This window comes from Rhineura floridana, chromosome 4 (genome assembly GCF_030035675.1).
Source record: "Rhineura floridana isolate rRhiFlo1 chromosome 4, rRhiFlo1.hap2, whole genome shotgun sequence".
NCBI lineage: Eukaryota > Metazoa > Chordata > Lepidosauria > Squamata > Rhineuridae > Rhineura > Rhineura floridana.
Window position 1 is genome coordinate 75,890,039 of NC_084483.1, and position 26,565 is coordinate 75,916,603.

Consider the following 26,565-nt stretch of genomic DNA (forward strand, 5'->3'; position numbering starts at 1 on the left):
GGCAGTACTTTTCCTGAATAGAAATTATCCAGTCTGGTGGACCGACAGTGTGTATCCACGTTAAAGGACACTAACACATTCAAAACACCACACCACTGCCTGTAAAGACAACAACAGAGGTATACATTTGTTCTTCACATCTCATCATAATTATGTTCAAAATTTTGGGGGTTATGTTAGCTTTTGAAGGCAAAACAAGTATTAATGTGAAGGAGTCTACACTTTTGATTATCTTGGAAAACAAAATAAATCCTGTCACCACTGCAACATCTTAAATTGTATTTTGTCCCCATGGACTTTCAATAAGCAAACCTACTTTAAAAATGGAAATGGATTGCCTTCAAGTCGATCCTGACTTATGGCTACCCTATGAAAAGGGTTTTTATGGTAAGTGGTATTCAGAGGGGTTTTTCCATTGCCTCCCTCTGAGGCTAGTCCTCCCCAGCTGGCTAGGGCTTGCTCAGCTTGCAACAGCTGCACAAGCCAGCCCCTTGTCAGCAACTGCCAGCTGGGGGGCAACTGGGCTGCTTGGGACTATGCAGGTTGCCCACGGCTGCACAGGTGGTAGGGCCCATAACCCCTGAGCCACTCACTGTGGGGGTGATCTTTAGCTGGCCCCTTACAACCAGGAGACACAAGCGGGGATTTGAACTCACAGACTCTGGACTCCCAGCCAGGCTCTCCTCCTTTAGCAGATACATAAATTGCATATGAAGTATACGTGGGCTATATTTACCAAAGAGAATGCCCACATTTCATGAACACAGCAAATAACAGGTGATATTCAGGATTGGTCATACCCAGAATAACCCACTGAAAACAAAGGACCTAGGTTGCTCATTCAACACACACATATAAACAATTATATATATTCAATGAAATTAGAGCGAGCTGAAATTTCCCAGAAAACAATAGCCTTTTCCGACAAAGTTTTGACATTTTCTTTGTCAAGCTTCTCCTGAACTATTGGAAAATTTCAGTCCTTCCCTGGAAGAATATTTGCTCACACACACAGCTTTTCCCATTTTGCCCACAAATGCCATGAAGAATTTGGGGAGGTCGTTTTTGATCATTTCTAGGTGAAATTGATAAAAGTTTCAAGACAGCTTTTAAACACCCTTTGAGGCTGGGGGGCTGGAAAGGAAGATATTTCTAATGAACTGCTAACTTATGGGTTTCCTCCTTTGCAGAATAACCACAAAAAGAGGGGTTTGGAGAATTGGGAGGAGCAGTAGCTCAGTGGTACAGCACATGGCTTCATTGTTCAAAATCCAGTATTCCATTCAGTATTTCCAGTTAAATAATGTCAGGCAAGGCTGGGAAGGATCATCTGCTTGAGACCTTGGAGAGCTACTGCCAGTCCAAGTAGGCAATAGTGAGCTCGACAAACCATTGACTCAAGCTCAGTATAAGACAGCTCTTTACAGAGGAATACCAACTTGCCTCATTCTATATACTATAGACTTCCAGAAGCTGGAAGTGATAATTTGGGAACAAAGTATTCTATTCATACTCTTTGGCCCACAATAGGATCTAGACAGTAAACTCCACTGCAGGGATGGTGGACAGATTAAGATGGTCCGCCCTTGGAGGCTAATGCAATCCACTGGATTCCTGAATGCTCTGGGGGAGTTTCCAGCAGACAGGTGACTCTGTTGAAGTCCTTGTCATGCTGTGAAATGAAACGTGTCGGGCTCTTAATATGGTTGCCCCTGAGCACCCTCTCTGGCATTGTGGAGCCCGGTTTGCACCTTGGTACACCAGTGAGCTAAGGGCAATGAAACAGGCTGGATGACAGCTAGAGGGCAAGTGGGGAAAGATGTGCTATGAGGCTGATCAGGCACAAGTAAAACATCATAACCATGCCTACTGTGTGGCGGTGAGGGCAGTGAAGATGGCCCACTTCTCTGCCTCCATCGCATCCTCAAGTAGCTGTCCAGTGAAGCTTTTGTGTATTGTCAGGGGTCTGTTGACATCAACTCCAGGAAATGGAGTTTTAGACCCTTAGGAGGTCCACTGTTGATTGTTTGCAAGGGACTTTGAAATTTAAGTTGCTAGCCTCTGCAGCAATCTAGATGCCCATCTGCATATACTGTAGTCCCCAATAAGGTGTCCAGTGCAATGTCTGCCACAATGTCTTGGGGTCAGCTTGAGTTGATATGGCCTGATGATGTGGATAAAGTGCTTCTGACAATGAAACCAGCAGTGTGTCCTCTCAACTCTGCCCTTCTTGGCTTATCAAAGCTTGCCGAGGGTTTATGACTGAATGGTTCCAGGGTGTGGTCAATGAGTCTTTGTGGGAGGGAGTGGTCCCAGCCACCCTGAAAGAGGCTGTGATCTGATTGCTCCTGAAAAAGCCCCCCTGGACTCCTTGGTTTGGTTTGTGACAACTACCACCTGGTCGCAAATCTCCCCCTTTTAGGGAAGGTGATTGAGAGGGCTATGGTGCAGCAACTGAAAATAATCTTGGATGAAACAAATTATCTTGACCCATTCCAATCTGAATTCAGGCCTGGTTATGGGACTGAATTGGCATTGGTCACCTTGATGGATGACTTTTATTGGAAGGATAGAGGAAGTGTGACCTGTTCTTACTTGATCTCATGGAGGGTTTTGATGGTATCCTTCTGAGCTGACTTGGTGGGATGTATACTGGAGGTACTGTTTTACAGTGGTTCCGATCCTTTCTCCAGGGTCATTTTCAGAGAATAGCATTCGGTGATTGACTTTCGGCCCCCTGGAAGTTGTGCTATGGGGTGCCTCAGGGTACTATCTTGTCCTCAATGCTATTTAACATCTATATAAAGCCTTTGGGAGTGGTCATCAGGAAATTTGGGGTTAGGTGTTAGCAGTACCTGATGATACCCAGCTCTATTTCTCTGTAACATCTGAAATGAGTCTGAATCCTAGCAAGATGGAGGCGTTGTGGGTTGGTGGTTCCCGAGGTCAGGTAATTGGTCAGTTGCCTGCTTTAGATGGAGTTGTACTCCTTCTGAAAGAGCAGGTTCATAGTCTGGGGGATGCTCCTGCATCCATGTTTGTCACTAGAGGCCCAGGTGACTTCGATGGCTAGGAGTGCATTTTACCAGCTTTGGCTGGTAAAACAGCTGCGGCTGTTTCTGGACCTAGATAGGCTGACCACTGTTGTCCATGCACTGGTAACCTCCAAGGTGGATTACTGTAATGAGCTCTATGTGGAGCTGCCCTTGAGGTTGGTTTGGAAGCTGCAGCTGGTGCAAAATGCGGTGGTGCGACTGCTCACTGGGGCAGAGTATCACTAACATGTCACCCTGCTGCTGAAAGAATTGCACTGGCTGCCCATTAGCTACTGGGCCAAGTTCCAAGGTTCTGGTTTTGGTGTAGAAAGTCCTACGCAGGGTTGGGACCAGGATACCTGAAAGATCGTCTTATCCTTTATATACCCAGTCAATTACTGCACTCTGCAGGTGCGGGCCTCCTGCAGATACCATCTTATCAAGAGGTCTGTTCAGCACAACATAGGAAGCTGACCTTTAGTGTAATGGCACCTACCCTTTGGAATTCCCTCCCCTTAACTATTAGATGTGGGTCATCTCTGTTATCTTTTTGGTGTCTACTGAAGACCTTCCTCTTTCAACAAGCCTTTTAAGTAGAGACCTTATCCCAACCTGCATTTGTTTTGCACTTGCTTTTTAAGACATTTTTAAAATGGTTTCTTTTTTTAGAGATGTTTTTAAAGGTTTTTGTTTTAATATATTTAAAGTCTTTTGCTTTAAGATGTTTTAAGATTTTTTAGGGTTTTTGTTTGCTGCCCTGGGCTCCTTCTGGAAGGAAGGGCGGAATATAAATTTATTAAATAAATAAATAATGGCCGGTATTACATTCACATTTTTACCAGTCTCAAACATTGGAGGATGATCGATTAGGGCAAATGGAACACTTCCCCACCAACCTCAGTCTGTCTTTAGGCACCCCGCACCTGTCTTCCTTCCTACTTTACAACCAGTTCTGGAGGTGGCCTTGGCTGTCATTTTCTTCCTCCTTAATTTCAGTGTTGCCCTTCTAGAACTCAGCAGGGGAGGATAGGAAGGATAGAATTAGTTGGTTCTGCCTGTCATTGGGTCTGACTCTACTGATGGCCTCTGTGTCTTCTACCCTACCACCCCTCAATGGACAGCAGCCACTGTTGATCTCAACATAGGATGAGGAGATTCTAAAGTCACTTCCTTGTCTTCCTGTTATTACCTTGGATGAACTGCTAATCCAAACATATATTGCTCTGTCACACATTGAACAGAAGTAGCTGCAAGATGTCTCTGATCTTGGCCGGTGGATGGTTTTGAACTGGCTTTTGAGCCAGTGGCACGTGTCCATCAGCTTTTGAAATTATGTGCACACCAAAAAGAGAAAGTGAAGGAGGAAAGGTTTATCTGATACTTCCTTATTTTCATTGTAAAAATGAGTGGAACAAACATAAAAAAACAACAATCCCTTTGAAGCAAAAGGCATCATCTGCTCTGTTAAGGCATTGTCATGTGCCTCATTCTTATTTACTATCTTTCAATGAACTTGCTACTTATGTACGTTATTTTGCTCCAAGCTTGAGCTGCACAATAAATCAACCTCCCTCCCTTTGTCCACAGCCCATAAAACATCTATAAAATAGTATTAAAAAGCTGGCAGATGGCACACACTTGTACCACTGCAAAGCAAGATAAAGACCATTCTGTTTACTTTAGAGCAGGGTAGACTGTTGTGGACTTAATTGTCTCCATGGAAATAATGGCTTATAATAATGGTATGATAAGTAACATTTTGGGAGGGGAAAAACAGAAGTATTGTCTCTGCTTCTCAAAACAGGGAGTTAATACTTTCTCTTTTTAATACAACAAACAAGTGTTTGGTTATCTGCATATATATATCTCATCAACATATTTATTATGGAGACTGATGTATCCATTTGTTGTAAAACTGCTTTCTTTATCCTCCTGCTTTGATAGCACATGCTGATATAATTCTCCCAGCTGTTAGATCTATACTGTAAACTGCATGTAAACAAAAATAGATTGCAAAACCAGCTTCAGCCAGTACACTAGCATTTATCACTACATAAATAGTGGTGGCAAGCAGACAACTCAGCTGCGCTGGTTTCGGTAAATGTTATTTTCTTCAGATATGGAAAGGCCTATACCAATTAGTCACTTTATTGTCACCTTAATTCACACAAACTGAGCAGTCAATTTCTATTTCTCATCAGAGCTTGGAAAAGTTACTTTTTTGAACTACAACGCCCATCAGCCCAATCCAGTGGCCATGCTGGCTGGGGCTGATGGGAGCTGTAGTTCAAAAAAGTAACTTTTCCAAGCTCTGTTCTCATATATCTTTCACTACCAGATCTGAGTTTTTAATTTCTTAACTCATCATCAGAGTGGTATTCTGTGATTACCCTGCTCAGCTACCGTTGGATACAGACTTTAGAATCTCCAGTGTCTACTTTTTTTTAAAGAGCAAGTTTCTAGTCCTTACAAATATAAGATAGGTTTGAAAGCATGTGGGCAAAGTCTCAGAAGAAGGACTGAGCAGGGTTTCTTATAGTTTTGACTTCAGTATCTTTTCCCATGTCTCTGGATAGCATAAATCAAATAAATTCAACATTTTTTAAAATGCAGATATTAACATTTATTTATCAAAAGTATATATCACATTTCCAAGAATGCTTGTTTGCTTAATTTATGCAAGTCATAGAATTCAGCTCCTCTTGGTGCAGAATTTGAGTGATTCTGAGTGTGATAATTTAATCTATAAAATGCAGAATCTATCCAGATTTGAACTTAATTGCCAATGTTACACTATAACAAAACCCACCTGCTGTGTGTGTATTATTTTCCTCTTTGTGCAGCTCTTCCTTGTCCCTCAAAATGTGACAATGTGAAATTGCTTTTAACCTGAACATATACTTCAAAAAGCGACCTGCTGAGCAGGATTTTTGTTTGGAAGAGGAAAGCTTCTGTGTGTAATCCTGTAAAGCAGTATGCATAAAATAGTTTTTTTATTCTCAGATCCACCTCAATGGATTAGAGCAGCCTTTCCCAACCAGTGTGCCTCCGGATGTTGTTGGACCACAATTCCCATCTTTCCTGACCATTGGCAATGCTGGCTGAGGCTGATGGGAGTTGTGGTCCAACAACATCTGGAGGCACACTGGTTGGGAAAGGCTGGATTAGAGCATAAGAATTTATAATTTGAGTGATCTGTACAATACAGACCTTGTGTTGATCCCAAGTTTCAGGATGGTGAGAACTGGCTGGGTAATCTCAGGAAGAAACCTAAAGGTTGTAAGTTTCTATATCAGTAGAAAACAGGCACTTCTAACAAATAATGGGACCATCTGGACACTGCTAGTCATTGAATTGTAATTCTAAAACATAATATTTTGCCTGTTTCTTCTTCTTCTAAACCAATCTTTATTTTACTTTCTGGGCTCATCTACATGGTGGTTTAGTGTTTGGTGCTACTCACATCTTTTAATTTGCATTGTTCACATGACGTTACTGGCAAACAGAAGCTATCATGCAGTGTTCGCCCTGTAAATCCATATTAACCCAATGCACTGATAATATGAAAAGTTTAGAACAATAAATCTCCACTCCGCTCCACACGTCTTTGAAGATGGTTTGCTTCTATGGTTTTTAGTGGGTGGGTGAATCATCAATATCAGCTTTTCCCCTTTCTTTGCCCACTAACTCTCCCATGAATTCCATTTTGTTTCCGGTGGTTTATTTAGCAGCTTCTGACTGCTCTGTCCTTCCTCCTTCACAGTTTTGCTGCAGCCCTACCTTCTTTCCTCCCTTTCTCCCTGAGTAAACTTCCTTCATTCCTTGTAACTAGTGATGGGAATTGCAATTGGATTTTATCATTCTTTCTCATATTCTCTATCTTTACAGAGAGAATTTTGAAGTAACATCTCTCCATGCCTGGTTTCCAATTTTTTTCCTAAAAAATCTAAAGTGGATTTTTTTAAAAAAAAGTTGCCTCAAAATTATCAGTATTGATATTTTCTCAAAATATCTATATCCATATTTTGAGAAAATATCAGTACTGATATTGATATTTTCTCAAAATATTGATATGGATATTTTATTTAAAATATCGATGTTATATTGATTTTTTTTCCAGTGGGGAAAAATTAACTCACAAAAAAGCAAGGGGCAGCAGAGAAAGGGGGGGCAGATTACCCACTTCTTTCCAACCGCCAAACTACAGGAAGCGGTGTGGGCAGGAGGGAGTGGAAATACTGCGCAGGTCAAAAATATTTGCACATGCCCAGTAAGTGAGCAACTGGAGGGAGTACAATGTAAAATTAGAGGGCGGGGCCACAAGGAAACAGTAACACTAATCCCAGAGGAACGCCTACTTGTGTAAATAGAAAACAACAGATTTGAAGCTACCATTGAGCACCAAGTGTGGACCTTGCAAATCTATTATGATGGTAAAAGCAGTGTATTTGCTACAAAGAAATACACCCATGTGGATAAGCCCTCTGTGTAGTTCACTGGGGTTAAGGGCAAAGTTATACATGCATAAGAGTGACATGCGGGTTTAATTGCAGCAAAAGATTCCACTACTCTTGCAGAAGTGGCGTTTGAATTTCCAGCGAGTATAAACACTCATGTAGGGATTCAAGCATATACATGTAACAATATCATAGGTTATGAAATCTGATGGCTCAGTAACAATCTTTTTTTGGATTAGGATGGGATTTCATCCCAGTCCTTCCCTCAGAAGAATATTTTTTCTCTCTGCTACTTTTCAAGGAATCAGACAAATCTGTTCATGTTATCATTTACTGAATTGTTATGATTTTCACCAAAGACAAGCAATAACACTCTAGTGGTAGATTTTTACTTTGGAGACTGAGATAAAATATTTTTCCAGACTAGAATGGCTGTGATTTGTCCCTGGATGGTGTGATAGAGGCTCCTTCGTACTTCAAGCATTTAGCCTTATTTAGTAATGTGAGATTCCCAGTTCCATTATTTCAGAATTTACCCACAGTTAAGGGTGGTTCTGTAATGAAGTGCCATTGTTACTCCTCCACCTTCAATCCTGCCATGGGGTGAACAATGTATCTCACCAACATGTGCTTCCCCTATGCAGTTGCATCATTTAATAATTCACAGCTGCATTGGCAAACTTACATATTGGAAGAACATTTATTATTTCATTTGTATCCCACCTTTCCTCCAAGGAGTTCAAAGTGGTGTCCATGGTTCTCCACCTTCATTTTATCTTCAGTACAACCATTTGAGGCAAGTTAAGCAGAAAGACAGTGACTGGCCCAAAGTCACCCAGTGAGCTTCATGGCTGAGTGGGGATTTGAACTCTGGTTTCTCAAGTCCTACTCTAACCATTAAACCAGAGGTGGCTAACATGGTACTCTTGTTGGATATATAATAAATCTTGACCAACCTGAAATATTTACTCTTATATGGGGAAAAGGCAAAATGAAACATTTATTGAAAAGCAATTGAATAAAAATCAAATCTCTCTCTCTCACTCACTCACTCACTCACTCTCTCACACACACTGCAATATTTATCAAGGATGGGTGTTGTGACAGCAAGGTGGACAATCTATCAGGCAGAGTAATGGGCTTGTGGTAGGAGCTTCACAGTGCTCCTGAGATGCAGAGATCTTGCCCAAAAATGGCTCTGTCCCTCTGGGGTTCTTGTACCTTTTCTGCCTCAAGAAATCAATTATGCAAGCCTTTGTCTCTGTTCACTTTGGCTTTCCCAAGGTTCTCCAATGCACGACAAACTGATTGGCATCATAATTGTAGGGAACTTTAGCATTATTAGTATGTTGCTTGTTGTTTTGGGGAAAAACTATCCCCTGGAATGCTAGTTCCTTCCACCACACTTCTGAGGTTTCTGTTAATCTTCACTTGGTCTGTGACTTCTGAGGATGATGGTTCTTTTTACTGGTTCTTAACTCTGCAACTTTATGCTATAGAGAGGCAGAGTTCTAATGCTCTGTTTGTTCGTGACAGTCATCTGTAGTTCAACCCTGTTATGTTCCTTTAGTAATTTGGGGGCAGAATCATCCATTCAAACTATTCATTCACAGAGTTACAATACATAATTGAGAAATTAAAGACAGCAGTTGCAATAGAAAATATGGCAGGTATATAGGGATATAAAATTATACAACAATAGAGATATAGCATATTATAAAATATATCTAACATCTGCTTGACTTATTACAATATGTAATACCTTCCAGACGTTGTGGACAATTCCTGTCTTTCCTGACCATTGGTCCTGCTGGCTGGGGCTGATGGGAATTGGAGTCCAAAACAGCTGGAGGATCCTGCATTGACTACACCTGCACTACCCCATTCTAGCGTTTGAATTAACTTTACGTGAGACACATTTTCTTACTGGTCTTTGAACTGTGAGGACTTACACATACAAGCCCCAATTGGATCCCTAGTCAGGCAATTAAAGGCCCTTGTGTGAGGCTGCAGTCAGAGGTGATGTAAAGGGTTAGTGGCCTGATATGTTGGGCAAAAGGTCTGAAGGGGCGGGGAGGGGGAGATTCTTTGGTTGAACACACTGAAAAGCCTCCCAGCAATTGGGACCTCCAATTTAAGCATACATATATATATTTTCTGTAGCAGAACTGACCTCACAGTGCTTTCACACAGGAATCCATTTCTGTTTCGCCTCAAGTACTTCATTTTAGCAGCCAAATATAGAAAACAGGCAAGTTTTTGTGTGGTTGGTTGCTATTGTTAAACCATGAGGAATCATCAGCCCCTGCCCATCTATTGCAAATCATCCAAAAGTTCTACTATTAGAGCGTGACTGATCTCTGCTTGCCTCTGGCCCACAGCAGTCTGCCATCTTTCCTGTTCTCTACTTGCAGCAGATTGTTATAAGTGTGCATGTTATATAAGAGTGACAAATGCCTTATGACTATTCTACAATTAGATGGGCAGATCTGCTTTCAATTTGGGGCCTGGACTCTTATTTGTGCTTGTTTCAGGAATTACCTTGTGAAGCAAAAGGAGGGTATTTTAAGCTATACACAGACATTTCTATTATTATTATTATTATTATTATTATTATCTTTATTTATACCCCGCCATTTTTCCAAAACTGGAACTCATGGCGGCTTCCAGATAAAAAATACATATAATTAAAAACATACAAAGTCTACATTAAAATAAGATTAAACTATTTCCAATATTAAAACCATACACACATATAGCTAAAATTAAGTTCAAACTAGTTTAAAAATGATATAATAGACATTAGCAATGCAGCACCCTTCACGCCCTATCCTTGGCCTTCAATTCCAAAGGCTTGTTGGAATAGGAAGGTCTTTGCTTGTCGGCGGAAGGACTGCAAAGAGGGGGTCATTCTTACCTCCCTAGGAAGGGAATTCCAAAGCCTAGGGGCAGCCACCGGGAAGGCCCTCTCACGCGTCCCCACTAGTCGTACTTGAGAAGATGTGGGTATTGAGAGAAGGGCCTCTCCTGAGGATCTCAGGGCCCGGGCAGGCTCATACAGGGAGATACAGTCTGATAAATAGCCTGGACCTAAGCCGTATAGGGCTTTATAGGTCATCACCATCACTTTGAATTGTGTCCAGAAACAGACTGGAAACCAGTGGAGCTTTTTTAACAGGGGGGTAGTACGGTCCCTGTAACCAGCCCCAGTTAGCATTCTGGCTGCAGCACGTTGTACCAACTGAAGTTTCCGAACAGTCTTCAGAGGCAGCCCCATGTAGAGCACGTTACAGTAATCTAAACGGGATGTAACTAAGGCATGTGTTGTTATTAATCTTGAATAAATAAAAGACTGCAGTTAAATGATGGAGCATATATTTTGAATCCCACCCACTTCCAGTTTTTAAAAGGATTGGGCAGTATGAACAATCTCTCTGCTCAGTGCCCTCAACAAGTGCTGTCAGTCACAGTAATCAACCTGGGCTAATATCTGTGTTCCCTATGATCCCAAAATCAAGCTCCCCACCATGTTCAGAGGGCTGGTCTTCCAGGTCAGCAGCATTGCCTTCAAGACAAAAACTAGAGCCCCAGGACATGCTTCTTATCAATCAGACATGTGGCAGGTTCTTCATCAGCGCAGCATGACTTCAATATCACGCTTTTGTAGACTATGAAGCCCTGACTGCATTGCCTAACATGACTAAGGGTGAAATATCTTGCTGGAATGTAAATGTATCGTTGATTTTACATCTGCACCTTTAAAAGCAGCACTGAGGATGAGCAAGTGAAAGTCATCTTAAAATCTCTGATCCAAGCACCTGTTCAGATTTGCTTATGTATCATCTTGGAAAGGATGCACAAGTATTAAAATGTGAAAAGGGCTTTGGAAATCATAGTGCAACCTCCTTTCCCAAAGCACCTGAATCTTCGTGCATCTCACACTGATTAAACACAAATCAATGCACAAACTCCAGTTAGGCCTGCATTTAGTAGCAAATAATACAGTCATCTCTCCTATAACACACAATTCTTTAAATGTGTAAGTAATTTTATGTCACCTTTTTCAGGAAAATTAATGTAGTTGTATTAATATTCATTGTTTCACAGCCTAGGTTTTATCATTTTAGACACCTCTGGCAAGCCTATGCATGTTTACTCAGAAGCACATACCATTATATCCAGTAGGTTTTACTCCCAGGTAAATGTGCATAGGATTGGGGCCCTGACATCAAAAAAAGCTGCCCCTGCTTTCTTTGGAGTGCTGCTGGTCCCTATTATATGTGTACAGATTCCAGGTGCTGTCACTTTTTGACTTGCAGTGCCAATTATAGAAGTAACACACAGGGAAGGTGCCCAGCTATTGCCAACACAATTTACAGCTCGCTGCAGCTTCTGGAGTCTCACTTCTTTGTACCAGAAAAGTCAACAGAGCTGATTTGTTCTCGCATTGTTTAGCTTTGTGAATTTCAGTTCTCAGTTTCACCTTAAAGCCCCCAGTTTCTTCAGAGACACTAATTTTAGAGCCCAATCTTTAAGGTGCTGAATGCTTTCCTTTTCCAGAGGGGGGACAAAATTATTCTGGGAGGACTGTTGAAAAACAGCCTGCTCCAAATAGAGATGGTTGTAGACATTTTGATATGAGCCATAAAATCCAAGTAGCACCCCCCTGCCGCCACCACTTTTTCCACCAGAAAATAAAAAATGTCTGCCATTTGAATTTATCAGCCAAAATCTGCTGCCTGAAGGCAGCCATTTTAGGGGTTCTTCTAACAATCTTTGCAATGCTTCAGATGCTGTGGCCTGTGCCTCTTGCCCATGTCACAAAGGTAGTATTAGAAGAGGAGTTCACAGGGTGGCCAAACAGCGATAAGGAACTGTGTTTCCCATCATCCCTGACCATTGGGCATGCTGGCTAGGGCTGATAGGAGTTGGAGTCCAATAATATCTGGAGGGAGAAGGTTCCCCATCCCACCTTTAGACAAATGGCCACATTTGCACGCGCACACACACACAAGCCATGCATTAACTAGTACAGCATGTTTCTTAATATGGCATACCAAAAAGTAGCACAGCTTTCACAACTGAGCGGTTTGCTACTTAAAGAATAAATTAGGACTACCATATGTGTGCAACCACTTGGCCCTACCTAAATTTTTGCCTTTAATTATGGCCAATGACTTACTAGCTTGGGAATCCACCATCAGCCATTATCAGTTTTGTTTGTTTTTAAAAATCAATTTCAAAAATCAGGATGTCAGAAAGACAAGCTATGTAGGCTTTCTGCAGGTAGCGTGACTTTCCCTACTCTTTTATCAAGTTATATATATTGTAACATTAACTAACCCAGAGAGGGTATTATTCCCTCTTCTTATTAGTTTAACACCAGAAAGAAATCAGTCTACTATAACATGCCCCACTACCAACAATATGAAAAACAGCAAATTTGTTGCAAGCAACCCTGGGCATCCCATTTAAATAACATAAAACTAGTGTGTGTGGGGGGGGCCCAGAAAAATTAGGGGAAAAACAGGTTTTTCCATTAACCACCCTCCCAAAATTTAAAACCCCACATTTCCCCCCCCATTATCTTAGGGGGGTTTTCTGCACATTTCTACATAAAACTAGCCAGATTAGATGCAAAGGAGTACAGGGATCCTCTCCTTTTAATATTTTTGTAGAAGGACTTTCCAAAGATGTAGTATTAGTTCTGCATGCAGGACAAACTGTATCTATTACATTTTTTTTCTTCCAAGACAATTCTGGGAACACACAGAATCTTTTACATCTAAAACAAAATATACACAAAGAAGGCCAGTGTTGAGGCCATTTTTCTGGTGAATCGTAAGTATACTTGGTAACCTATAGCCAAACAATAGTGCAAGGCAACAGTAGTAGAAAAAGAGCAATTCCATCCAAATCTATATAGATTTTCAGTAAGGCATAAAATATAGGGTCCTCACTGAGAAGTTGAGATAATACATTAGCAGAATTCGCTCTTCATAGGCATGATGTCCATGATTAAAGGCATGAATTCAAAGACAAAATACAGCAACAGCTATCAAGGGCTCTGAGAACCAGAATTACATCCAGTAAGCCACTACAACAGAGCAAAATTGTATTTGGCTCCCATACCATTTGTTTCAAACATCCATAATTATGTCAAAATTAAAAGAATGGCTACCCTAACTCAATTTTCCCCATTTGTTCTTTTACCTCTCCCGCCCCTTTTTAACCAGACACAGGAACTATACACACACACTCATTTCTCAGAAGATAAACACAATGCAACTCTCCTTTGCTTTAATTATAACTATTTACAGAATATGATTAAGGAAAGAGCTGGTGCACAGCTCAGACCAAAAAAGATCAGGTCCAGCGATAATGCATTTTTGCTGTCTGAGTCTGGGTAAAAGACAATTGCTTCTGAACAGATCATTTCCCATGCAGTCAACATGTTTACATTTTTTTGAATACTTAGCATGTCTTAGCAGATTTTGTCTCCCACTTCACAATGGCATTCCCAGGATGGCTTGTGAATGCAATAGTGAGAGAAAAGACAGGTATCGCTTAAATATGACACGTTTGATTGTTTTGGATGTGTCTATTTAGAGAAAGAATTAGACATGTAGTTCACAGAAGACACTAAACTAACAAGGTCAGTCAAGGTTTGGCAAGCATTTTTATCTGTGTTTTAGGCGTTTGTCTGGATGAGGAAAGATCTTCATAGCAAATGGAATGAAGAATGTTAAGAGAGCAGTCACATCCTTCAGTTCTAAAGAGTATTCCTTTGCGATTTTTTCTGCAGTCCAGGTCTGTGGATTGTGAAGATGATTACTGAGTAGAGTCAAGGTTTCAGTGACTGAGATTTTGCCTTTGGGAACAGTCTGAATATCCAGGTGAGCAAGATGGCTTACTTTTGTAAGTCTGAGTTCCTCTCGCTTAGAAGGAAGGCCTCCTCCTTTGTTTTTTACCTAGAACAGGGAAAATTGTATATTAAAAATTAGTTACATTTTAATCTACAAGCTACACACATTTCATCCATTAAGTCCGGGATAGCCAACATGATGCCCTCTAGAGGTTGTTGCCATTGGCCATGCTGCCTGAGGCTGATGGGAGTTGCAGCCAACATCTGGAGGGCACCACACTGGCTGTCCCTTAAATTATAACACTTTCCCCCCCTTTAACAGAACATAACTAAAACTTTCTAAACCTATTTCTCTTCTGAAAATAGGACTTAATTATGGAATTCCCTTCTCTGATCAGCTTGCTTAGTGCCCAATTTGATTACTTTCAAGGGTCAGGTAAAGAGGACTGTTTTCTTTGGATTTGAATAGCTTTTAATGGCTTTTCAGGATTCTGCTGCTATGAAAAAATGCTGTGGCAGAGGATACGGTTTGCACCCAGAGTATCCAAGATACAATCCCAAACATCCCTAGGTAGGGAATTGCTCCTGTCTAAAACCCTGGAAAGCTGCTGCCAGCCAGAGTAAACCAGGGGTGACTAACCCATACTTCAGCAGCATTGGGAAGGTCCACAGTTCCTATCATCCCTGACTATTGGCCATGCTGGCTGGGACTCATGGAGCTGTAGTCCAACAACTCTGGATGGCTACAGGTTCCCCATCTCTGCTATAGACACTGGAAAAAAATCTTCCCAAGAGCGGGTTAAGCACACTATTAAAATAAGCCTAAAAACAAGTGATTCCTTCCCCCACCAATTTCTCCTCTCATTTTACATCAAAGCCCAAGCCTTCAGTCCAATGCACACTTACCCAGTAAGCCCTCTTGAACACAGTATGATTTGCTTCTAAATAAACATGCATAGGATTGTGATGCACATATTTTACTTAAACATGTTCACTTGCACATGTGCTTCTGAGTTCAACGGGACCCACTTTCTAGTGAAGTATGCTTAGAATTGCAGTCTAAGAAATCACAGATCAATTTGTTCAGAAGTCTAGCATATTAAGACTACCATCTTATGCATGTTTACTTAGACTTAAGTCCAGTAAATTCAACAGGGCTTGGTCCTAGATAAGTGAGTATATGTCTGCAAACCACAAAGCCCAGAACCAGTGTATCTTCTTAAAATGGAAGTAGCACAGAATTCTGTTCTGTCTTTCTAGCCTAAGATATGCATATTAGAAAATCTTTCTTAAAATGAACACAAAATTAAAGGCATAAGGAGCTTTAACATATATACAAATGGCCAATTAAGTAAAATAGACCAATTAAGTGAAAAGCCATTTAGAAGGTTGCTTAGATGGGTACAAATGTGTTCCCTTGTATTTATATATTAATAATTATAATTTGCTTGTATTGATAAAGGATTTATAAAACACACTCTCTCTCTCCCCACCCCCGCCCCATCCTGCCCCGCCGGAAAGCAAACATTACTTCACATTACATGACAAAAATCTAACACTATGCTTGTCACTGTTCTATTAAAAGCATGAATTAGCATGTGTGCACTTCAAGATAACCTGACTCACATTCATAGGTGGATCTTTTGAATCAACATAGACCTCCTTTAATAGTGTGAGAAGGTGTTCATCTTTTTTCTTAATCTCATTTTGGAATCTGTCAGAATCTAAGGAAAGAGAGACTACAGAGTAAGTTAATGTTGTATTTTAAAATTGTCGTAACCCGCCCTGGAACCTTTGGGGGAAGGGCATGTAATAAATGATTATGATAATAGTGAGTTCTACAGTTCTTTTCCATTCTCTCACTCCCCCGCCACCCCCACCACTTAAACAAGATATTACAATCCACAGGAAAATCATGTGCATGTAAGGAAAGTCCTGAATAAACACCCCACCCATTTCCCAACTGCACTGAGGTAACAACATATCATCCAGGTTGGTGTTCCATCGTCCATAGTAGGAGTGGGAAATGTGTGGCCCTCCTGATATTGTCAGACTGCAATACAAGTGGGTTACCATGAAGATGATGGAGCAGAAGGGGCTAAGAGGATTTTGCCTCCAGGTCAAGAAGGCTGGAAGTTAAATTTCCTTTAAGTAAACAGGTTTTCTTCTGTCATTCATTACATTGTTACCCACCCTCCACTTCTAGGAAGTGATGGACTATGAATATTGTTTTCTGATTTCTGTCATCGCAACAACCCTGTGAAATAGGTTAGGGTGTTAGGCTGACAAACAGTAATTTGTCCAAGTTGCTCAGTGAGCTTTGTGCTAAGTGGGGATATGAACCTGGATCTCCCCAATCTGACACTGTTTCTGCTATACTATAATGACAAATCATTGCTTCAAGGAAGCACTGTCATCACTCATATCCAACAGTTTTAGGGGTTCTCAGGAAGAGGGCATACATTCTGGCTTTGTAAGCTGGTACCTACTGATATGCTCATATTCAATAAGGGTTTACTGTGTTATGTGGAATAAAAAATAGTCAACAGTCTACAAATTCTTCTATATTTTAAGAGGATTCATCTCAAATATTTGCAACACTGCAATTAATTTTTTTATGATGTTTATTATGAAATGTTTTTTATTTACATTTTTATGCATAAATATTTAAGTATTTAAATATTTAAGTTAGCGATGAACAAAACTCAGGAAACATTCCAATGGGCGGGAGGAGTAAAGCTAAAAACAGCAGAAAGGTCAAGGAACCCTGCAGAATGCCGACATATGCATTCCCTAGCTTGCTTACAGCCTAGAGCAGGGGTGGATATTCCCGGACTACAATCCCCATCACCCCCGACCATCGGCCATGCCAGCTGGGGCTGACGGGAGCTGTAGGCCAACAACAACCATTCGAAAGGCCACAGGTCCTGGAGACTACAGCTCCCAGACTGCAAATCACACTACCAGACTACGCACGCTCCTGGCAATGACAGCCAAGAGGGAGTTTAGAGGCGAACAGCGATGGGGCGGGGCAATGAGCGCGCTGCTTCCAAAAGTTCAGAGCACAAGACACGAAGCTTCAATGTCACAAGGGGCCTTTGCCCCACTCGCGCGTAACCCGTGCGAATCGTCCCTTGCAAGGTGGCCAATGGACACAAAGGGATCCCTCGCTCTTCCCAGTAATTGATATTGACCACAAACCCTGCACTCGGCTTAACTAAACGGTGCTGCGACCACGAATCACAGCCGGCGCTTTCCCCCCTCGACTCATTGCAGGAGCCGGATACGACCACAAAGCAGCTCAAGTGCCCACCCCCTTTATGGACCCGCTTTATAGTTGAAGTCCGCCGCACGCATACACAGGAACAATTCTGTGAGAAAGCGTCGGCCAAGGAAGGTTTTATTAAGCACATACCGGGCTCATCGCGCAATGCGGCTCTGCCTGTCCTGGCAAACTCACGATCTTGCGCGGGTGTAGCGCTGGGGTGGCGCGGGGCAGACGCCGTCTTGGCTTTGCTGATTTCCCTGTGCGCTCGGCTTTCCAGGTTGAAATTCGTTAACACGCGGGTTACCCTGGCCCCCATCATACCGGCACGCAGTCGACTCTCACTTCCAAACGCGGTCGGGGATGGGTGGGAACACGTTCTCTGGAGCATGCGCCTGAAACAGGAAGCCGGCGCTGGAGAAGAAAATAATAATAACCATCTTCAGGGCGCCGCTTGGTGGGCTGGAGGCTCTCTGAGAATCTCATTCACACTGTACATTTATTCCGTTTTAAACTGGCATGGTTTCCCCCAAAGAATCCTGGGAAGGGCAGTTTGTGAAGGGTGCGGAAAATTTTTAGGAGACCGCTATATTCTTCACAGACTTGCAATTTCCAGTTCTCTGAGAAGAGGGACTGACCATTAAATCACTCTGGAAATTGTAGCCCTGTGAGGTGAATAGAGGTCTCTTAACAACTCTCAGCACCCTTCACAAACTACACTCCTAGGATTCTTGGGAGGGGAGAGAGCCATGACTGCTTAAAATGGAATGAATGTATGGCGTAAACGTGGCCCTAAGTCTCGGATAGGAGGCCGGGACACGCATTTGCTACTCGCTTTGCACTACGTGTCTATTAAGTGAGGTCAGCCCCACCTACCCCTAAATCTCGGATAGATGAAGGCTGCTTGCCATCCTATCTCAATTTACCTGAGAGTAAGCCTCCTTCACCGAAATCAGAGGGACTTGTTATTGAAAAGACATATCTGAGATAGTTTTATTTTATTTAAAAGCATGCACAACAGTCGTCAAGGAGGCTTACAAAGCATAACGGTATCATGGTGTAAGCAATCCTCTTCTCTCCTTCACTAGTCTGGTCTTGAAAAGAAGCACCCTCCCCAGCCCCCCTCTCCGCAACTGCAATTAATCCAGCAGACAGGAGTTTTTCTGTGCTGTTTTCTATCACCTCAGGTGAAACCTAAGGCCCTCCAGATGTTGGCCCACAGTTCCCATCACCCCCAGCCAACATAGTCAACGTGGCTTCAGCTAGAGGGGCACATTCTCCCCACTTCTGAGTAAGCAAGTCTTCTAACACAGATTGTGCACAGGACATTTTGCTGCTTGAGGCAAAGGACAATATGGCATCCATATCCATTCCCTTGTATGGAAATTAACTGGACTGACGGCTGCTGTTTTTCTTCAAAACTAGTGGAAAGAGTGCCCTCTAGAGGCTGCAAATCAGGCCATGTGGCACACACTGTTCAGCCCCTCAGTGGAAGTGAATGGTGTGTGTGTGTGAGGGGAACCGAGGGGATGCCACTTCTGCGCCCCTACCCGCAGCACTTGCCAAAGTGCCTCATGAGACAATTATCTCACTCTAACTATTAAAACTGTGGAGTGTGATCCTAGCGTGTTTGCTCAGAAATAAGTCCCACTCTTGCTAAATGGTTAAGTCTGCAAAGCACTGCATCCATAATCAGTGATTTGAATAAGTGATCAAACACATAGCATCTGTGATTCATCCATGCAGAGAACCATGCAGAGTAGTTTTGCTGTGGCCAGGACATTTTCAAGGTTGCTGTGCTTATTGAATTCCCAGAAAACACAATAATTTTGGATATCACTTCATATGATCTAATTTTAATAATGTTTATTGTATTGTTTATTGTATTTTAATATTATTTTGTTATTCATTGTATTTTTATACTATTTTATGTTCACCGCCCAGAGAGCTATTGCTAGTCGGGCGGTATATAAATTTAATAAATAAATAAAATAAATAAATAAATATGTAGTAGGCTGCTGCTGTACTAACATATAGCCTTGAGCATCTAACTGCTGTTGAGGCTGCTCAGTACATAATCATTTTTTATTCTCCAGTCATCATCTCTCTTGCCTGTGGAGGTTTTCCACATGGACCATTCCTCAAAGAGAACAATCATTTTCTTTATAGATGCCCTGGTATATAACTTGGCCTTGGAATCTGCCTGAGGCCATTCATCCCATGTGAGTAGACTGACACAACAACTTATGAAAAATGACCAGCTTTTGCTTATGTTTTACAGGAAAAGCATCCAGCTATATTCTGGCATAAGTCACCAAAGGTCCATAAGAATTCCATCCTAATGCCTGGAGTAGTTTTATTCTTTCCTTTGCAACTAGACTTTAGAGGCTATATTATATCCAGCTATAGGTTTGTTTCGTTTTTGAGTGCCGAATATCACATATCTTTGAAAAGATCCTAATTAACTGCTCATTATTATTTAAGGAGAGGCTGGACAGCCATCCGCCAGGGATACTTGTTGGATCCTGCATTGTAGATCCCATGCCAGTGTTAGGATTGTGGTGAAGGATTAGAGGAGCAGTCTCTTTATCAACATTGTGGATGCCTTTCAAAAATTGTAGTATAGGATAGTAGGCCATTGAGATTCTTATGTTCATGCACTAGTTAAACTGGCAAGCGTTCAAGGACTTGCCTAACGGGATTTCTTTCTAGAATTATCTTTATAAAAATGCTTTCCCTTGCCAAAACGAAAACTTCTTATGTGATGGGTGGATAAATCATGTTCCATTTTTAGGACAGGCTTTTAATCTTTACACATTTCTGACAAAGTTTTTAAAGGTAGGCATAAGCTAACTTGAAATGTGCAAAATAATAATAGTTAATATTTTAATATTTTAAATATTTAATATTGTAGCACTTTTGATATCTTGACATCGCCACATCCTAATAACTTTTAACTAATTTAATTTTAACACTTAGTATCGTGTACTTGGTTTTTAGTTATTTTATGTTTAATTATGTTTTGATTTTTTGGTATAATGAACTCATTTTAAGTGTTTAACATATGGTTTTAATTGTATATTGATTGTTTGTCTGTTGTGAACCGCCCAGAGAGCTTCGGCTATGGGGCGGTATATAAATTTAATTAATAATAATAATAATAATAATTCTAGTATGTGTATATTATGAAAATTTGTTTTATATATACTGAGTTCTCAAGTTCCTCAACACTTATTTTTCTTTCATTTTTTTTCTGTCAATGGGTTTTACATTTCATGTTAGGCAATTATTGGCTTGTAACTGCATTCAGAAAGAATCCATGGAAATCAGTGGAATGTTCTCCAATGATACCAGTAATGATTTAGCCATTGTTACAAATATGCTTACATACCGTGGGCTTTCAGATCATTCCTTGTGTATATGAGCTGGTTCAGTGGTTTTTGGAGCTTTTTGATGAAATATACTGGCCACAGTGAAGGAAACTATGGCTTAATTGTAGAGTTCATGTTTTGCATGCAGAAAATTCTATATTTAATTCCAGCTTTAATCCAGTTGCATTGGCTGCCTGTATGTTTCCAAGCTTGATTCAAGGTACTGGTTTTAACCTATAAAGCCTTACATGGCTTAGGACCACAATACCTGATGAACTGCCACTCCCAACATGAACCCACCTGTACACTACACTCAACATCCAAGGCCCTCCTCCGGGTGTCTACTCTGAGGGAAGCTGGGAGTCTGGCAACAAGGGAGAGGGCCTTCTCAGTAGTGGCCCCCAAATTATGGAATGATCTTCCTGACGAGGTGCACCTGGCACCAACACTGTTATATTTTTGGCGCCAGGCCAAGACTTTCCTCTTCTCCCAGGCATTTTAGCATGTGTTTTAAAATTGTTTTTAAATTGTGTTATTAAATAGTTTTTTGTCTTTTAAAATTTGTATATTTGTTTTTAATTGCTGTAAACCGCCCAGAGAGCTTTGGCTATGGGGCGGTATATAAATGTAATAAATAAATAAATAAATCCAGTTAAAATGATCCCAGTTAGAAGGGGCTGGGAAAGGTTGTAGGCACTGCCTGAGAACTTAAGAGTTTTTGCCAGTCAGGATAGATAGACCAATGTTCTGACATTATATATACAGCTTCATATGTGTATGCTCATAATTAGAGCTACACTTAAACAGATTATATGAAACTAAAGAGTTCTAATCTAATATAGAAATGGAGGAAAATATAATTCCTAAAGGATAGTCTCTTGGGCAGAAATGGTAGCTCAGTGGTAGAACACATGCTTTGTATGCAGGTAGTCCAAATTCAGTATCTGGCATCAAGCCCACTGATAGATAGGTAAAACGGGTTCTTTCCTGTGGGTCCAGGGCCAGCAGTGTTTTAATAGTGCCTTCTTTGCTGAGAGAAGACAGAAACCTGCTTGCTATAACTAAAGCTTTATTAAGAGAATGCTTACAAGATCTACCATGCTTGCTCAGTCTCCTTCCACCTGACCTTTACTTTAGAGCTCAGCCTCCACATCTCCATGGCAGTCTCCCTGCAGTTCCCTCTGCTGGATGGAACTGCTACCTATTATAACATCCCTAATGTCATATTTGTTATAAAAACATGCAAACAACGTAAGTATAACCTCTCAAACTAAACAATTAACTTGAAAGTAGTGCTGGTTCTGAATGACTGATAATTAAACTGCCTAAGTCATCTAATATAAAATCTAAGTATCGTTTAGGTGGTATGATATGATTGTGGGTACGTGTGCTCTTGACACGGTCACTGTTCAGTGTTGGAGATACAGTTACATGTGTCTGTTTTGTGGTTCAAGGCCTGGAGTATGGTGTGCATCTTTATGAGCTCATGGAATGATGGAATTATCCTGTATATCATCATCCACTACATCTGAGGTGTCTTTAAGTCCCTGAAGACTCATTAGGCGAATGAACTTACAATTCTGTTGATATGAGCGACCATTGACTTCAACAATATAAGTCCAGGGATTTATTTGTCCCATGCATGTTCCTTTTGTCCAAGGACATGTCTTGTCTTCAGGAAATAATTGGACACATACACAATCTCCAGTGTGCAGAGGTGGTAGCTCTTTTGAATCCCTGTCATATTTATTTATTGATTGATTTTATTTGTTTAAAATATTTATACCCCACCCTTTCTCCAAAGACTCAGGGTGGCTTACAATTAAAACATAATTAGACTAAACCAAAACAATTAAAATCAAGCAAGAATACAATTAAACAGTTAAAAATACATTAAATCCAAAATAGATTAAAAATAGATAAACATTGTTAATTAAAAGCCCGTCTAAACAAAACGGTCTTCAACTGGGTACGAAAAGACGATAACGAGGGAGCCGTACGAACCTCATTGGGGAGAGAGTTCCATAATCTAGGGGCAGCCACTGAAAAGGCCCTACGCTGTGTCTGCGCAAGAAAAACTTGCAAAGAAGTTGGAATGGAGAGAAGAGTCTCACCAGATGATCTCAAAGGCCGAGCAGGTTCATAAGGGGAGATACGATCTAACAGATAGCCTGGACCTAGGCCGTATAGGGCTTTATAGGTCAAAACCAGCACTTTGAATTGTGCCCGGAAACAAATTGGCAGCCAGTGAAGCTGGTACAATAGAGGAGTTGTACGTTCTCTAAGTCCAGCACCAGTTAACATTCTGGCTGCAGTTCTTTGTACCAATTTAAGTTTCCGAGCAGTCTTCAAGGGCAGCCCCACGTAGAGCGCGTTACAGTAGTCTAATCGGGATGTAACTAGTGCATGTGTCACCATAGTCAAGTCTGACAAATCAAGGAACGGGCGCAGCTGGCGTATCAATCTTAATTGAGCAAAAGCACTCCCTGCTACAGCAGAGGCCTGTGCCTCCAGGCTCAAAGCCGAGTCCAGGAGTACTCCCAAGCTGCGGACCTGTGATTTCAGGGGGAGTGTAACCCCGTCCAGCACAAGTTGGATCCCTATTCCCCGATCCGCCCTCTGACTGACAAGGAGCACCTCTGTCTTGTCAGGATTTAATTTCAGCCTGTTCATCCTCATCCAGTCCACCACCTGATACCAGGCATCGGTTCAGAGTCTGGACGGCTTCCTTGGTTTCATTAGGTGGAAAAGAGAAGTAGAGTTGGGTGTCATCTGCATATTGGTGGCACCGAACCCCAAAACTCCAGATAACCTCTCCCAGCAGTTTCATATAAATATTAAACAACATGGGGGACAAAACTGAACCCTGAGGGACCCCATAGGTCAATGGCCAAGGAGTCGAACAGGCATCCCCCATGACCACCTTCTGGGTTCGCCCCTCTAGAAAGGACCGGGGCCACTGGAACACCATGCCTCCAAGTCCCATCTCAGCAAGGCGGCCCAACAGGATACCATGGTCGATGGTATCGAAAGCAGCTGAGAGATCCAGTAAAACTAACAGGGACACACTCCCCCTGTCCAGTTCCCTGCGTAGGTCATCCATCAAGGCGACCAAAGCCGTCTCAGTCCCATGACCGGGCCTGAAACCAGATTGGAATGGATCTAAATAGTCCGTTTCATCCAAAAACCTCTGGAGTTGGGTAGCCACCACCCACTCTATTATCTTGCCCAAAAAAGGGATATTGGAGACTGGGCGACAGTTAACTAACAGTGCAGGATCCAGGGAGGGTTTTTTCAGTAAAGGTCTTATTACTGCCTCCTTTAAACAGGGCGGAATTCTGCCCTGAAACAAGGAGGCATTAATCACCTCCGTGGTCCATTCAACCAGCCCCCCCTGGCATTATTTATAAGCCAGGAAGGGCAAGGATCCAATATGCAGGTGGTAGGACGCACCCCTCCAAGGATTTTGTACACATCCTCGGGTTGGACAGGCTGAAAGGAATCCATTCTAATCAAACAAGCAGGAGCCATCGTTACATCCCCAGAGACTGTATTAATTTTGGTGTCTAAGTCAGAATGAATCTGGGCAACTTTCTCTGCGAAATGTCGCGCAAATTCATGACAACGGGCTGCTGAGTGGTCATCATCATAGTCACAAGGGTCGGAGCTTAAAAGGCTCCTGACCACTCGGAACAGTTCTGCCGGACGAGACTTAGCAGACGCGATAGAGGCAGAGAAGAAAACTTTCTTCTGAGCCCGGACTGCCATGGAATAGGTCTTTAAATAGCCTCTAGCCCGTGTTCGATCAGATTCGCTCTGAGTTCTCTGCCAACAGCGCTCTAGTCTCCTTCTTTCGCGTTTCATCACACCCAACTCCTCGGTAAACCAAGGAGCAGATTTAGGTCCAATCCGCGAAAGGAGACGCTTAGGAGCGATTGTGTCCACCGCCCTGGTCATTTCCTCATTCCAGAGGTCGACCAGAGCTTCGACAAAATCACCTGCCGAGGTGACAGGAAAGTCCCCGAGAGCCGTCAGGAAACCATCTGGATCCATCAGTCTCCTGGGGCAGACCATTCTAATTGGTCCTCCACCCCTGCGGAGGTTCTGAGTCCCAGTAAGTCTAAACCTGACCAGGTAGTGATCTGTCCATGACAACGGAACTAATGAAAGTTCCTCCACACCAAGATCACAAATATCCCCTCCAACACAGAAAACAAGGTCCAAAGTGTGACTGGCAATATGGGTAGGGCCTGATATTATTTGGGACAGACCCATGGTTGTCATGGAGGCCATGAAATCCTGAGCCACTCCAGAAAGTGCAACATCGGCATTGATATTGAAATCACCCAGTACCATAAGCCTAGGGGATTCCAAAACCAACCCCGGAATTACTTTGGTAAGCTCAGGAAGGGAGACGGTTGGGCAGCGGGGTGGACGGTACACCAACAGAATCCCTATTCTGTCCCGGGTACCCATTTTCAAAAAAACACATTCGAACCCTGAGAAATGTGGAAGAGGACGCCTGGTCATGTGTATGGTATCTCAAAAAACCACTGCGACTCCACCTCCCTGACCCCCAGGTCTGGCCTGTTGGTGTACAGAGAACCCAGGAGGACAGAGCTGAGAGAGATTCACCCTCCCAGCTTCATCCAACCAGGTCTCCGTAATACACGCCAGGTCAGCGCGCTCATCCAGGATCAATTCCTGAATAGCGCTAGCTTTACCGTTCACTGACCTGGCGTTCAGTGAACCGGGTGCTGAATCATAATGAAGTTTTCCATCCTAATAATCACATCACCTGCAATCAGCCTCCTTTAAATCTAGCACAGGAAATAGCACGGGCTGAGAATCTGTCTCCTTATGAAGCAGCCAAAATGCTGCTGAATTATGATGAAGTCGATCAACTTGAACAGCCTTCAAGTCACAACTGCGATCAAGTTGTTCATCCAGATGTGGGACTAAATTCTACCCAGAGTTCCCCCAATCTATCTCAGACATCTAAGGTGTCAATCATCCCAACTAAAATGCTATCCCAGGAAATGGAGCCCTGGTTTTTCTTGATATTACGTGATCTCAAGTGTATCAAAGCGTTTCTTACTAAAACCAATCGTCTCCTAACCACACTGGCTGAAGCCTCTATAAAATTAGACTTAGACCGGAAGAAAGAGAGCGAGAGATGAAGACCATTTAGACACAAAACCTAAAGGCAGAGTACCTAAAATTCGAAATGCAAAAGCAAAGCCGACTAAAAAGACTAAAAATATTAAACACCCTAAGGGCCATCGCTACAGCAAAATGAAATTTGAAAAGCTATTTAAGCTACTTGATTCTCCTCCCAAGCCGAAAATCTCACCGCCGGTCAAACATCCGGCCAAGCCAGGACAGGACAGATCTCCTATTACAAACTTCCTCCAAGATGGTTCCGCTGACTCCCTCCCGGTTTCTCTTTCAAAAAAATCTAATTCAAATCCGGGTACCTACTCAGTGTGCTGCTTGTTCACCTGCTCCGTCGGCATCAAAAGTATTACAAGCCTCCCCCGAGTGTGAGGGAAAATCGTGTTGGAACCTAATA

At 42.1% G+C, this 26,565-nt stretch overlaps 1 protein-coding gene across 1 annotated transcript; it reads right to left on the bottom strand.

The window, feature by feature from the left end:
- Positions 1–13,754: 13,754 nt before the first annotated feature.
- NDUFAF4 (NADH:ubiquinone oxidoreductase complex assembly factor 4) lies at positions 13,755–18,098 on the bottom strand. The gene is made up of 3 exons (XM_061623390.1): positions 17,773–18,098; positions 15,984–16,081; positions 13,755–14,463 (listed from the first exon to the last, which is right to left on the bottom strand). The coding sequence occupies exons 1-3, from the start codon at positions 18,011–18,013 to the stop codon at positions 14,173–14,175; spliced, it is 630 nt and encodes a 209-aa protein (XP_061479374.1). The 5' UTR covers positions 18,014–18,098; the 3' UTR covers positions 13,755–14,172.
- Between the last annotated feature and the right edge of the window lie 8,467 nt (positions 18,099–26,565).